Source organism: Giraffa tippelskirchi, chromosome 12, assembly GCF_054371585.1.
Source record: "Giraffa tippelskirchi isolate mGirTip1 chromosome 12, T2T-mGirTip1v1.2.pri, whole genome shotgun sequence".
Lineage (NCBI taxonomy): Eukaryota > Metazoa > Chordata > Mammalia > Artiodactyla > Giraffidae > Giraffa > Giraffa tippelskirchi.
Genome location: NC_137286.1, coordinates 34,094,765 through 34,110,356, shown reverse-complemented (window position 1 = coordinate 34,110,356; position 15,592 = coordinate 34,094,765). Strand labels below are relative to the sequence as shown.

Below are 15,592 nucleotides of genomic sequence, written 5' to 3'. Positions count from 1 at the left end.
ATTTCATCCTAAGTGCAGCAAGCTCGGTGTCTGACCCACAGCCGATTCTCCCCCTTCATACTACTTCTCCTTCCTCTCCCTTCATCTATTTATTCGTGTATTTTGCCAAAAGTATTTTAAAGTAAACAATGCATTCATGCGTGCTGAGTCACTTCAGTTGTGTCCGACTCTGTGTGACCCTATGGACTGTAGCCTGCCAGGCTCCTCTGTCCATGGGATTCTGCAGACAAGCATACTGGAGTGGGTTGCCATACCCTTCTTCAGGGGATCTTCACAACCCAGGGATGGAAACTGCCTCTCTTACATCTCCTGCATTGGCAGGCAGGTTCTTTACCACTAGCACCACCTGGGAAGCTCATTAGATAATACTTTTTACCAAAACTAGTAAAGTTAACAATAACTTAAAAAAAATATGTATTTATTTATTTGACTGCAGGGGGTCTTAGTTGTGGCATGTGGCTCTTTAGTTGCAGCATGCGGGATCTGATTCCCTGATCTAGTTCCCTCATCAGGGATGGAACCCAGGCCCCCGCTGCATTGGGAGCACAGAGTCTTAGCTGCTGGACCACCAGAAAAGTTCCCAACATAACGTCTTAATATTATCTAATACATCCCACATGCAAATTTTCCTAGTTGTCCCCAAAATGTCTTTTATAGCTAGTTTGTTCAAGGCAGAGACCAAACAAGGAATATATGTCTCTTCAGTCACTTCCAATCTAGATGGAACCACCCTTCCCACCTCCTACCCACCTCACCTTCCTTTTTTTTGGTCTTCGTGATACTTACCTTTCTGAAGAGTCTTTTGAGATGCCCCATCAACATTCTGGATTTGTTTGATGTTTCCTTGGGTGTTGTTAACTTGTTCCTCTATCTCTAGTTCTCCCTGCACACCAGAAATTAGATCTAAAGGCTTGGAAGTGGAAGTGAAAGTCACTCAATCGTGTCCAACTCTTTGTGATCATGTGGACTGTCCATGGAATTCTCCAGGCCAGAATACTGGAGTGGGTAGCCTTTTCCTTCTCTGGGGGATCTTCCCAACCCAGGGATCGAACCCAGGTCTCTCGCATTGCAGGCGGATTCTTTACCAGCTAAGCCACAAGGAAAGCCCAAGAATACTGGAGTAGGTAGCCTATCCCCTCCAGGGGATCTTCCCGACCCAGGAATCAAACCGGGGTCTCTTGCATTGCAGGTGGATTTTTTTTACCAACTGAGCTATCAGGGAAGCCTCAGTATCTCCTAGATGCTGTTTTGTACTCCAAATTGCATCACATTAGGAGACACCCGGCCTCTGGTTGTCTCAGTTTAGTGGGGGTGAAATTGATCACCGGTGAGGCTGTGACAGCCAGACTTCTGTGTAGTAAAGGTATGTTTCATACCTTGTGACCACTGAGTAATCTATGGGGCAATTTCTGTTTACTTAGTTCTGTTTGTTTAAATGAAGTTACATTTTACATACAGTAAAATTCATCCGTTTTAGAGTGTGAGGGCTTTGTTGTTGTTGTTGTTGTTTTGGGTTCTTTTGGCCATGACAAGGCATGCAGGATCTTAGTTCCCCAGCCAGGGATTGAACCTGTGCCCCCTGTATTGGAAGCATAGAGCCCTAACCACTGAACCACCAGGGAAGTCCCTATAGTGTGACTTTTGACAAATTCATACACTTAATCATCACCACAATCAAGAGATAATACATTTCTATCACTCCCCCACCCCAATTTGCCCATGTACTTTTTTAGTCAATACTTAACACTAAAAAAAAAAAAATGAAAAAATAAAAATGAAAAAAATACTTACACTATACCTCTTGACAACCACTGATCTGTTTTCTGCCCGTATAGTTTTTGCCGATGTCATACACAGGCATATCTTATTTTATTGCACTCCACTTTATTGCACATCACAGATAATTGCATTTTTTCTAAACAAATTGAAGGTCTGTGGCAATCCTGCTTTGTCAAGGTGATGGTTAGCATTTTTTGGCAGTAAAGAATTTTTAAAATTTATTTTATTAAGTATAATTGGTTAACAATGTGTTAGTTTCTGCTGTATAATAAAATGATTCAGTTATATATTTACATATATTATTTTTCATATTCTTTTCCTTTGTGGTTTATTACAGGATATTGAATATTTTCCTGTGCCATACAGTAGGCCCTTGTTTATTCATTCTGTATATGATGGTGCACCTGCCAATCCCAAATTCCCAATCCATCCTCCCCACCTTCCCCAGGAATAAAGTATTTTTTAATTACAAAAGAGTTTCTACAATGTACAAAAAAGCTTGTACATTGCTTTTTCAATACAATGTAGTAGTAGTGTAGTTGCTCGTCATGTCCGACTCTTTATGACCCCAGGGACTGTAGCCCACCAGGCTCGTCTGTCCAGGGGATTCCTTGGGATCCTCCAGGCAAGAATACTGGAGTGGGTAGCCATTCCCTTCGCCAGGGGATCTTCCAGACCCAGGGAGTGAACTGAGGTCTTCTGCATTGCAGGCATATTCTTTACCATCTGAGCCACCAGGGAAGCCCCTAAACACAATGTATTGCACACTTAATAAACTACAGTACAGTGTAAACAAACTTTTCTGTGCGCCGGGAAACCAAAAATTTCATGTGACTTGCTTTATGGCCATACTCGCTGTACTGCAGTGTTCTGGAACTGAATCTGCAGTATCTCCAAGGTGTGCCTGTACACGGAATCTTTAGTATGTAGCCTTTTGTGTCTGCTTTTGTCCTCGTAGCATAATGCATTTGAGATCTATCTATGTTGTGATGCTTATCAATCCTTCTTATTGCTAAGTAGTGTTCCACTGTGTAGACATATCAACATGTTTATCCACTTACCAGCTGAGGGACATTGACTTGTTTACATGAGGTGATTCTTTAGCACCATGCAAATACCCAGTTTCACATCACATCAACCTTTCACCTAATGGCTTTCTTATCATTGGTGATCCTTGCCTCAATCAAGTACTTAATTGGGAGTTACAAAATGGTGATTTTCTAATTCTGTCATTCCCTCTACATTAACTTGAATTCTTCTGTAAAGAAGAGCTTTATTTCATTGACTAGGGTTATTTGGGTATTCTGAAATACTAAAAGGACAGGATAAATTCTGAAACACTTCTCTTCAATTATCAACTTTTAGGCTAAGAATTTGGTGCAATAAAGTCCAATGGTGACAAATTAGGGTTGATTTTTTGCAGGGAGGGGGTTTATCTTTTATGGACTTACGGATTTTTTTTTTTATATTCAATAGCTGAATCTGTTGCCTGTCAAATCTTTATCTTTTCCCCCACTTATTGAAAGAGGACTGTTTTAGTCTTTAGGGCTATACAAACAGGTAAATACAATTCCTATCCTTAAGAAAGACTGGTAAAAGGCAAATGAGTAAATACAAATTACAATGTTGTGCTACAATAGCAATGAGAGGAGATTCTGTGACGACACAGAAGAAGGAATGCTACCTGGGAAACCAAGCTCATATTACACATTTGATGAGACTTGGAATTTTTTTTTGTGACTGCCACTTAATTTACATTTTATTCCCTGTTTTTTTGCTTTTGTCTTCTTTTTCTTGCCCTCATATGGGCTACTTGAACATCTTTTAGAATTCCAGTTTGACTTAACTATATTGAGTGCATTACATTGTATGTAGCCTTTGAAGTGGTTGCTGTAGGTATTACTCTATACATATATTATATGTGTGTATATACTTGTCACAGTTCACTGATATTGACATTTTATCAATTTGAATAAAGTGTAGAAACCTTATCTCCCTTTTCCCTCACTAGTTTATAACAACCTTCAATATCTCCTCTACATACATTGAGAAGCACATCTAACAGTATTATATTTTGCTTCAAATATGTTGAACATATTTCAGAATACTCAAGAGAAGGAAAGGCTACTGCATCCATGTTTTTATTCTTTCCATTATTCTTCATTCCTAATATTTCAAGATTTCTTCTATCATGTTCTTTCTGTTTAGAGATCCTCCTTTAGACTTAAAAATATTTTTATTTTATACTGGAGTATAATTGATTTACAATGTTGTGTTAGTTTCAGGTATACAGCAGTGATTCGATTATATATATACATATATATATATATTTATCCATTCTTTTTCAGATTCTTTTCCAATATAGGTTATTACAGAGTATTGAATGGAGTTCCCTGTACTATACAGTAGGTCCTTGTCGACTATTTATTTTATATATCAGTTCAGTTCAGTCGCTCAGTCATGTCTGACTCTTTGCGACCCCATGAATTGCAGCACGCCAGGCCTCCCTGTCCATCACCAACTCCCGAAGTCTACCCAAACCCATGTCCATCGAGTCAGTGATGCCAGTAATGTTTATATGGTAATCCCAACCTCTTAATCTATCCCTGCCTCCTAGCCTTTCCCCTTTGGTAACCCAAAGTGTATTTTCTATGTTTGTGAGTCTGTTCCTGTTTTGTAAATAAGTTAATTTGCATCACTTTTTTTAGATTCCACATATAAGTAATATCATATGACACTTGTCTTTCTTTGTCTAACTTACTTCATTTAGTATAATAATATCTAGGTCCATCCTTGTTGCTGCAAATGGCATTATTTCGTTTTTTATGGCTGAGTAATATTCCACCGTGTGTATACACCACATCTTCTTTATCCATTCATCTGTCATGGACATGTGGGTCGCCTACTATCTTGGCTACTGTAAATAGTGCTGCCGTGTACAGTGGGGTGCGTGTAACTTTTCAGATCATGCTTTCTTCCAGATATATACCCAGGAATGGGATTGCTGGATCATATTGTAGCTCTGTTTTTAATTTTAAAAGGAAACTCCATACTGTTCTCCATAGTGTTTGTACCAATTTACTTTCCCACCAACAGTGCATGAGGGTTCCTTTTTCTCCACACCCTCTCCAGCATTTATTGTTTGTAGACTTTTTGATGGTGGCCTTTCTGACTGATGTGAGATGATACCTCATGGTAGTTTTGATTTCTTTTTCTCTAATAATTAGCGATGTTGAGCATAGCTTTTCATGTGCTTTTTGGCCATCTGTATGTCTTTGGGGAAATGTCTGTTTAGATCTTCTGCCCTTTTTTTAATTGGGTTGTTTATTTGATATTGAGCTGCATGAGTTGTTTATGTATTGTGGAGAGTAATCCCTGTTGGTCACATCATTTGCAAATATTTTCTCTTGTCTTTTTATTTATGGTTTCCTTTTAGCCTTTTTATTTTTATATTAGATCTGCTGGTGACAATTTTATTAGTTATTCCTCATCTGCAAATGTCTTGATCTCTCCCTTTACTCTTTAAAATGTCTTACAGTTGTGTCATTTTTAAAAATTGAAGTATAGTTAATTTATATTATATTAGTTTCAGGTGTGCAACATAATGATTCAATATCTTTATAATTATACTCCTTTTAAAGTTATTAGAAGACATTGTATACTCTGTACATATGTCCCTGAAGCTTCTTTATTTTACACATAGTAGTTTGTACCTCTCAATCCCCTTCTCCTGTCTTATTACTCCCCTCTTCTGTCTTCCCACTGGTAACTGTTCGTTTATTCTCTATATCTATGGATCTGTTTGTTTTCTTCTATTCATTCATTTCTTGGATTCTACATGTAAGTGATATCATACACTATTTTGTCGTTCTCTGATTTATTTACTAAGCATAATACTCTCCTAGGTCCATCTATATTTTTGTAAAAAGCAAAATTTCATTATTTTTTACGGATGAGTGATATGTATAATATATTATGAACATTGGGGTGCATGTATCTTTTTGAGTTGGTGTCTTTATTTCCTGCAGATAAATACCCAGAAGTCGGATTGCTGGATTATATGATAGTTCTATTGCTATTTTTTTGAGGAAACTCAGTATAGCTTCCACAGTGGCTGCACCAATTTATATTCCCACCAATAATGAACAAGGGTTCCCTTTTCTCCACATGCTCGCCAACATTTGTTATTTGTAGTCTTTTTGGTGATAGCCATTCTGACAGGTGGGAGGTGATATCTCATTGCGGTTGTGATTTGCATTTCTTTAATAATTAGCGATGCTGAGCATCTTTTCATTGCTGGTTGGCCATTTCTATGTCTTCTTTGGAAAAATGATTATTCAAGTTTTCTGCCCATTTTTCAGTCGGGTTGTTTTCTTTTTTGATATTGAGTTCTGTGGGCTATTTATATATTTTGGATATTAATCCCTTACCAGTCATATCATTTGCAATTGTTTTCTCCCATTCTGTAGACTTTTTTGTCAGTGGTTTCCTTTGCTGTGCCAAAGCTCTTAAGTTTAATTACATGCTATTTGTTTGTTTTTGCTTTTGTTTCCTTTGCCTTAGGAAGAAAATAAATCCCTCCCACCAAATTGCTACAATTTATGTCAGAGTATTCTGCCTATGTTTTCTTCAAGTTTTATCATATCTGGTCTTACATTAGGTCTTTAATCCATTTTGGGTAGTTTTTTTTTTTATGGTATGAGAAATGTTCTAATTTCATTTTTTTACTTGCTGTTTACTCTTAAAAATATATTTATGTCTTTGGCTGTGTTAGGTCTTAGTTGCAGCATGGGCTTTCTTTTTACAGTGTGCAGGCTTCTCATTGCAGTGGCTTCTCTTGTTGTAGAGCACAGGCTCTAGATGATGGGCTTCAGTAGTTGCAACTTGCAGACTCAGTAATTGTGAAACACAGGCCCAATTTTCCTGCAACATGTGGGAACTTCCTGGACCTGGAATCGAACCCATGTCCCCTGCATTGGCAGGTGGACTCTCAACTACTGGACCACTAGGGAAGTCCCCATGTGGGATCTTAAGTTGTATCATGTGAACTCTTAGTTGCAGCATGTGGGGTCTAGTTCCCTGACTAGGGATGGAACTCAGGCCCTCTGCATTGGGAGTGTGGAGTCTTAGCCACTGGACTCCCAGGGAAGTCCCTTGTCCTTTACTCTCGAGGTGATTTTCTCTGACTATAGAATTCTGGGTTGACACTTCTTTTCTTTCAGGGCCTGAAACGTGTTGTGTTTATTGTCTTTGGCCTCTGTGGTTTCTGATGAGACATTCAGTCATTCGAATTGTTTTCTGCCTATATGTAAGGTGTCATCTCTTGCTGCTTTCAGGATTTTTTTTCTTTAGTTCTCTGAAGTTTGATTATGATGTATCTTGACATAAATTTCTTTAGATTCAACCTGTGTGGAGTTCATTCAGCTTCTTGACTCTATACATTTGTGTCCTTTGCCATATTCTGGAAAATTTTAGTCATTATTTCTTTGAGTACTTCTCTGTTCCACCCTCCTTCTCCTTACCTTCTGGGACTCTGACACCACAAATATTAGATCCTTTGTTAAATGTCCTACAGGTCCTTGAGGCTCTATTTTATTATTATTATTTTGTTCTTGTTGTTTTCCAAGTTATCTTCCCTCTGTTGTTTAGACTGGCTAATTTCTATTGATTTATCTTCAAATCCACCGATTCTTTCTTCTGTTGTTAAGTTCACCCATTGAGATTTTTACCTGGGCTATTGTAGTTTTCGGTTCTAAAATGTTTATCTTGTTCTTTATATCTTCTATTTCTCTGCTGAGACTTGAAACATTTTTAGGACGGCTGCTTTAAAATCCTTAGGATAGACTTGTAACATCTGAGACATTCTAGTGTTGGCATTTGTCTTTTTTCATTTGAGTTGAAATTTTCTTGGTTCTTGGTACAATGATTTTTAAAAATTGAATTCTAGACACTTTGGGTATTATGAGACTGGATCGTATTTAAATCTCTTTTAGCAGGCCTTCTCTGACATGGTGCTGGTGGGGAAAGGGCTATGTCACCTCCTGTCAGCTAGGGTGGGGTCTAAGCTCCCACTCAACCTTTGCAGGCAGGGGTGGAAGGGGGACTGTGGTTCTGCGGGTGTGGCTGGAGGACAGCCCTTACTGTCTCTAACTTTGCTGTGCTGCTGGACTGTCCTTTTCCTCATCCACTGCTTAGAGAAAGCAGGCTTTTGTCAGGGCTTCCTTTGTGGGTTGGTGTTTCTAGGTGGTCAGCTTCTCCATCACTCAGCTTGGGATACATGAAACAGAAAATCTAAGGAATTTTTTGCTGTATTGTTCTTCAGGTCTTGAGGATCCTAGCCAGTCTGCCATCTCATCACCTTTTGTAGTCTTATGTTTGTTTTATAAAAAATGTCCAAGGTTTTTAGCTGGCCTAGTGAGAGGAATAGAAAAAAGCCCATCTGTTCCATTTCTCCAGAAGCAGAAGCCAGGAGGGGAGTCAGGCCTTATCACTTTAAATTGTCCCATCTTTAGCCAGTGGGTCAAGCTGGGTCCTGTTGACATGATTCATTTTTGACAGTTTTCTTGGAACCTGAGGCTTCCCTGGTGGCTCAGATGGTAAAAGTGTCTGCCTACAATGTGGGAGAAACCGGGTTCGATCCCTGGGTCAGGAAGATCCCCTGGAGAAGGAAATGGAAACCCACTCCAGTACTCTTGCCTGGAAAATCCCATGGACGGAGAAGCCTGATAGGCTACAGTCCACAGGGGCACAAAGAGTCAGACACGACTGAGTGACTTCACTTCACTTTTGGACCCTGAGATGTTCTAGGCTCCCCCTGTACTCTCCCTGCCCCAGACCCAGGATCAGTCTTTTCTACAAGCCGCCCTGGATGGCCTAAGACAGTCCTGGGAAGCCCTTTGTCTTAGTCTCTTCAGGCTGCTATAACAAAATACCATGGACTAGGTGGCTTAAACAACATATATTTCTCACAGTTCCAGAGACTGGGAAGTCCACATTCAAGTCAGAATCAGTTCTTGGTGAGGGCTCTTTCCTGCTTTGTTGGACAGCTGTCTTCTTGCTATGTTCTTATATCAACTATCCTCAGTACATGTTTGTAGGGAGAGAGTCTGTCTTCCTTTTTTTATAAGAACACTAATCCCATCATGCAGGTCTCATGACTTCATCTGAACCTAATTACTTCCCGAAGACCCCACCTCCTAAAACCATCTCACTAGGGTTGGGGCTTGGACACAGGAATTTAGGGGTGGGGTCACAATCGTTCAGCCCATTATCCCATTCCCCTTGCCAATGAGTGGTTCAGGCACGGGCCTTCTCTCTTCCTAGAGAAGATGACAGGGACGCAAGGGGCTCTCTCCTTTCTCTACCTGGGGGCATCTGGTGTTGGGGCCACCTACTTGCTGCCAGCTTCAAGACAAGGCCAGCACAGAGAGGGCAGAGCCAAGAGCATCCCAGGACTAGGAGCTGGAGCCCTGATTCTCCTGTCTACAGACAAGCTGTCTCGTTTTGGTCCGCATTCTGCCTCACCCCTGACCTGCCTCAGTCAGCAGCTGAGAAAAGAAAATGTACCATAGGTCAGTGTATCACTTGGTCTCTGTCACGAAAACCTCTGATGTGAACCCTAAAGAAATCAGGCACACACTTCTTTACACTTTTCACACTTCTGTTTATTGTTCCTTCTCATGAAAACCATTGATAAGTGCCTTTCACGGGAGAGGGAAGGTAATACTAGAAGGGTTCTCAGGATCCCAGGCTGGATTCTCAGGTGGTAACCTAGGAAGCCAGAGATCCAGGAGACCAGGCCTCCAGTGTCCTGGAGCTGGGGCTGCCCCCTAATGAGAAGTTCAGAGGGCAGCTCCACACGGGGCCCAGTGCTCTTCCTCTCAGCCCACGGAGCTCATCAGGGCCTGGGCCTGCTTCAGCTCTGCCGGGAGGAGAGGTAGGCAGGCAGGCGGCAGTTAGGCAGGATCTCAGGGCGCCCCTTACCCTCCCAATACAGCCGCGCCTCACCTGCCAGGAGGACCTGGAACTTGTCTGCTGAGAGGGACATGGCAATAGGCTGGGCTGGGGCACCTGGGGTAGCTGCCACCTCCAGCCGCAGGTGTACCAAAGGCTCTTCCACGGCGCGCAGCAGGCTAGAGCTCAGGGTGTAGTCCACCCGCCAGCCCACGCCTACCAGCCTGTTCACTGCGAGACCGAGAGGGGCTTGAGGTCACAGGCCGGGGAGCCAGGCGGCCCAAGCCCTCACCCTGGCTCAGCCCTGAACCCTCCAGGGCTCTGTGGCCTTTGAAAGGCTCTCATCCCTCTGACCCAGGAACTCAGATTACCCAAAGCAGGTCTCAGAGGAGAGAAACGTGGGCTGGAGCCAGGAATCCCAGCCCTGTGACTGCTTGACATGACGCGGTTAAGTATCCTTTCTGAGGACAAACAACTCCCAAACCACAGGCACCTTCCAGAATGGAGCCCAGCCCCAACACGGGCCCACCCTGCACTCACCCCGCAAGCTGCAGGCCCGCAGGCACTCCTGAAGGGGGCTCTGCTTCTCCTCGTAGCAGCGACAGAGGCTGGCTGCGTGCTCTGGGGACGAAAGGAGGTCCCCTGAGCTAGCAGGTTGGGGCTAGGGCTTAGGTGGCTCAGAGCGCAGGTCTCAGGCTCCTGGCCCAGACAAGGCAAAGTGCGTCCCAGGGTCACACAGCCTGACCTCTGCTCAGCACCCCTTGGCCTACAGGTCACCCACCTGCCTGCCCTCGTCCCCATACCTTTGGGCAGCCCCAGCTGCTGCAGTTCGCTGGACAAGGACTCGCCATCCACGCTGTGCTTGGCCGCACTGGAGAGGATGAAACTCAGCACCGCCACCGTGGCCTTCACATCGCCCGACTCTGGGGGGAGCCGTAGGTGAAGCGGGGGTGTCACTGCAGCCCCAGCCACCTCCTTGTGGCCCCACTATCTTCAGCTCAGAGTCCCCAGGCCTCCTAAAGCCACGAGCACTGCCACTGCCCCACCGGGAGCTGGTGGAGGCCCTGGGGTGGCAGTGGCTTTCCTCCCTTATCTCCTCCACTGAGGCCAGTGGGTCAGAGCAGGCCGGGAGGAGGGGCCTCTGTGCCAGGCCCCAGGCGGAGTACCCAGGGTCACCCAAAGGTCTGTGGAGCCAGTGGGGTGCTTACCAAACCTGGCGTCCGCAGTGAGCTTCAGAATCTTCTCGTACTGTGAAGAAAGGAGGCCTTCAGGGTGGGGCTGGTCCCCTGCTCACCAGCCCCCTGGCCTGGACCCTGTGGTAAGGACATGAGGTATCCAGGGAGGGTGGGAGCTGATCACCCACCCCCCTCAGTCTGGTGCACTTTCAGGGCAGTAGGATCACCGGGTCATGGGACCATAGGGGGGTAGCGTCCTGTACTCACGTCAAGCCCCTCTCCCAGGAGGTCCTTCAGCACCTGGCCACACAGCAGCCTCAGCTTCACGGAGGACTGGAGGGGGAGGCCTTATATCAGCCAGACTGACCCACCTTACATAGGCACACTGAGGGGCTGGCTCAGAGAGGGCTGGCCACATGATCAGTCACACAGCATGTGAAAAGGCCCAAGAGGGCTGAGACACCAACTCAGGAGTGACCTCACCACCCTCCATCCCCCTCCAAGAGCCCCCAGATGCCACCCCTCCCTGCCCCCACCCCCAAGATCCCATGCACTCAACAATCTTGGCCAGTGTGCTGATCTCTGCCAGGACCCAGTCAGGACAGTCCAGGTCACCACAGAATCGGAACCTCTGCAAGACAGTGAGGTAGGTGGTCAGGCTGGAGGACGGGCTGACATACGCCCAGGTGTCTCCCACGCTACTGCTCCTCAGGGTTCCTGCTCCCTGTCCAAGATGGACGAGCTCTGGCCACTTGTTCTCCCCTACTACCAGGCGGTTTAGAGAACGCTCTCCCTGATTCTTCCGCCACCAAATCTTGTTCTGATGCGTGTCCCAGGCATTCACCTGCTCTGCGGACATGCCTGGGTGCCTGCTCTGTGGGAGAACCCACTGTAAGCGCTGGGGCACTGCATGGAACACATGACCCTCTCACCTCCTCTTCCTTTCCCTCTCCAGCTCCAGCTATACTGGCCTCCCTGTGGCTTCTGTTGCAAATTAAACGTGGCTTGCTCTCTCATTTCACTCAGGTCTCTGCCCAAATGACACCCTTTCTGATGGGCTTTCTCTATTTGCTTTCTTAAATAGCCCCTTACACAAGGTAATTTAGGAAGGTCAGCAGATGTATTCATTATCTTGATCGTGGTAATGTTTTCATGAGCATACATGTTAAAACTTACTGAACCATACATTTACACATGTATGATTTATGTTGATTTTATCTCAAAGAAGCCATTTAAACAGCTCTTCACCATCATGTTCTAGCTCCTTCCTTTTTGATCTCCACAGCGTTTATTACACCACATATCACATTTTATTATTTATTCAAGGTCTATCTCCTGTTAGAACGCAAACCCACCCAGTCAACTACATATTGATAATATCCTCCACCGGCCTGATCCACTGTCGTTTGCCCTGTTTCTGCAGCAAAGCTCTAATGCACACAGTGTACACATTCATCTCTCCACGCCTCTACCTGCACTGCTTTCAGATATTAGGAAGAAAACCTGCGAACTGGGACACGGTGAATCCACGTTCTTCTGATTCTGTCAGGCCCTCAAGGCAGCCCCATGAACTCCATGTCTTCTACTTTGCCCCACTGTTCACCTCATCAGTTACTTCAGACCTGCTCCATGACTCTTCCACCTCCAAACCTCCTTTCTGGCCTGCCACCCCCTTGATCACACGTGACCCCAGTGAAGTCCTCTAGCCATGGTCACAAATGACTTTTGTCACTAAACCTAGTCTTCCTCTTCCTTAGCTCATCCACAACAGCAGAAACAAACCCATCCTTCTTCTTGAAGCAACATACTCTTCTGGATTTCTCCCTCTGGCCTGGCCTCTGTCTCATTTGCTGGCTCACCCTTCCCCACCCCCAACCCCCAAATGGTGATCTCAGCAGACTGCCTGCTGTCATTACTCTGAGGCAAGGCCCTGGGACCGCTGGTGAGGTGGTGGGGTGGTAAGGAAAGTCTGGGGCTTCTTTCCCTACTTCAGGGATTTTTAACTGTTTTGTGGCATGGACTCATCAGGCATCTGGTGAAGTCTACAGGCCTCTCTCAAAACAATGTTTTCAAATGAATAAAGTACATAGGAAAAACTACATAGTAAAAGACACTAATTAAAAGTTATCAAAATAGGTAGTTCCCTGGTGGCCTAGTGGTTAGGATCCTGGGCTTTCACTGCTGTGGCCCTCGGTTCAATCCCTGATCGGGGAACAAAGATCCCTCAAGCCACCTGGTGTGGCAGGGGAAAAAAAGAAGTAAGTTATCAAAATATTCAAAACCAATTGGTGATGTGACATATGTTTCAATTCAAGTGATGCCAGTAATTTGGAAATGAGCATAAATATGTAAATAATGCCAACAGCTGTGACATGAAAATATCTGGTTTCTATTAGTGACAAAGTCAGAGGTGCTGCTAATAATACTCAAGTCTGTTGCCAACATTCATAACTGGAAGTGAAGTCACTTAGTCGTGTCCGACTCTTTGTGACCCCAGGGACTGTAGCCTGCCAGGCTCCTCCGTCCATGGGATTTTCCAGGCAATAGCACTGGAGTGGGTTGCCATTGCCTTCTCCATAACTCATAACTGGAGGAAATATTAAATTTCAGTTTGAAGTTAGTGAAAATTGAGATATAATATTTGTCCTAAGTTCATGGGCCCCTGACTTATTCCCACTGGACTATTTTATCATCTCTGGAATTTCTCTGACTTCTACCATCTCTGTATTATTTACATTTTTACCATAAGAATGTGTTCCTTGTGTAACTTCTTAAAATACCAGCATTTCTCTAGGTTCTGTCCTAGGCCTTTTCTTCCAAACTCACACTGTGGCTGAGACAGATCATCTTTCTGCTGATGGCTCCCAAATTTATAACCGCCATCCTATTGTAGATTCTCTTCTGAGCTCCAGATCCTTAAATCCAGACTGTCTCCTACCCAGGTGCACCTGGCAGCTTAGAGGCCTCACTAACCATGTATCACAGTGACTGGTTCTCTTCCCTCTGAAACCTGCCCCTACCTGTCCCACCACCACTGAGCACCAGCACCTGGGAACCAAACCCAGCTCCCTACTTCTCCCTTCTCCCTCATGCATTTAGTCTCTGAGCCCCACTGATCTCCTCCACTTCTATCTCCATTCTCTCTCAACTCACTACCATCTCCTGGGTGGGGGAGTGTTTACTGCCCCAGGCTTCCCCTCTTCCTCCCTCAACAAATCAGCTGAAAGGCTCTTCCTCATTTCTCTGCCTTTCTTAAAAGTCCAAACTCCTCTCAAGACCCAGCAAGCTGTGGTCTTTGCTTATTTCGAGCCTCATTGTTCACTAGCTTCTAGTTTCTACTCTTCCAGGTGATGAAATGCATTCATTCCTAGGGTTCCGAGCTCTCACTCACCTGAAGTCTTTGAATGCTGTCCCCTATCTGAAGATACAGCCTCCCACCAGCCCTCTTCCATCCCTTCCAATTCCTGGTACACAAGCTGCTTTCTTTCTGCCCCAGCAAGCTTTCTTCCCCGCTCCCAGGCCCTTAAGTGATGTCATCCTTGGGAAGCCTTCTAGCACTATGCACAAGGTGAGTTTAGTCCTTCCCGGCTCAGGTCTTAATTATGACTGCCCATTCAAGCCTCCAACTCGGCCCTTCCCTCCTGCAGCCCAAGTCCTAGTGCCTGGCACAGTGCCTGATATACAGTAGGCACTCACAATCTGTTAAATGAATGAATGAATGGATAAGTTGAGAAGTTTCCACCCCGTATATACTCCTTTCTACCTCTGGGAAGAGCAGAGGGATTTCCTAACAGTGCAGAAGACTGAGCGAAACTGTCAGCAAGTTTTCCTCCAAGTTCCACGGGAAGGCTGGGAGGTGGGCACCTTCGAGACGTCCTACTCAGGGGCAGAGAAAGGCCTGGAGAGACAAGCCCCAGCTCCTGCCCCCGGGAGTTCGGGCCCTTCCTTCCAGTCAAGACACTCCAAGCCTGCCGTCCCGCCCGCCTGCCGTCCCGCCCTGCTGGATGAGGATGGAGGGAGGCTTTTCTTTACCAGACCCTCGGTGTTAACGACCGCACCCAAGGGTCTGCTCCGCGGCCCGGGCAGATTTCCCATCTCCTCGCACCCAGCGCCCCACCCTTCGCGCAGCAGCGGCGTGGGGCTTTGGGGGCTCCTACCAGGCCCGCCCTCAGCTACCAACCTCGTATCAACCCTTATCCCTCACCATTGCTCCAGGAAGCCCGCGCCCAGGACTTTCCCTTTCCTGTAGCGCTGGGTCAGCTGATGCAGCGGTCACGTGACGCGGGGGCGGGGCTTCCTCGGATCAAGGCGGGAGCGCGTCGCTGATCGCCGAGTTGCTGGAGCGAGACACGGAGTCCCTTTGTCAATCCCCAGAACCTTTCCCCGGAAAGGACCCGCGCCAACCCCCAGGTTAACTGAAAAGAGAACCAAAGCAGCAGGAAGAGGGAGTGGAAGCCGTTTAATTTGTTCTCATTAAGGCAGGGGAGGCCTTCCTTTCTGCAGTGGTATTCAGGTCGTTTCCATGTTTTGCATCAGTAAGCAGTGCCCTTACCATACAGGTGTGGGTTGTGGCAAAAGATATATTTTTAAAACTTTATTGGAATAGAATGCACATACAGGAAATTGTACACAGTACAAATGCAGAGCTTAATGAATTTTCATAAACCGTAAGCCCCACATAACCA

The 15,592-nt window shown here is 45.3% G+C and overlaps 1 protein-coding gene across 3 annotated transcripts; it reads right to left on the bottom strand.

Moving 5' to 3' along the window:
* Positions 1-9,421: 9,421 nt before the first annotated feature.
* COMMD4 (COMM domain containing 4) lies at positions 9,422-15,157 on the bottom strand. 3 transcript variants are annotated; one of them, XM_081550395.1, is made up of 8 exons: positions 14,940-15,157; positions 11,467-11,538; positions 11,175-11,240; positions 10,941-10,980; positions 10,536-10,655; positions 10,273-10,353; positions 9,787-9,963; positions 9,422-9,700 (listed from the first exon to the last, which is right to left on the bottom strand). In XM_081550395.1, the coding sequence occupies exons 1-8, from the start codon at positions 15,000-15,002 to the stop codon at positions 9,660-9,662; spliced, it is 660 nt and encodes a 219-aa protein (XP_081406521.1). In that variant the 5' UTR covers positions 15,003-15,157; the 3' UTR covers positions 9,422-9,659. The 3 variants fall into 3 exon arrangements, with proteins under 3 accessions (XP_081406521.1, XP_081406522.1, XP_081406523.1); XM_081550396.1 differs by having other exon boundaries at positions 15,112-15,157; XM_081550397.1 differs by lacking the exon at positions 11,175-11,240 and having other exon boundaries at positions 15,112-15,157.
* Between the last annotated feature and the right edge of the window lie 435 nt (positions 15,158-15,592).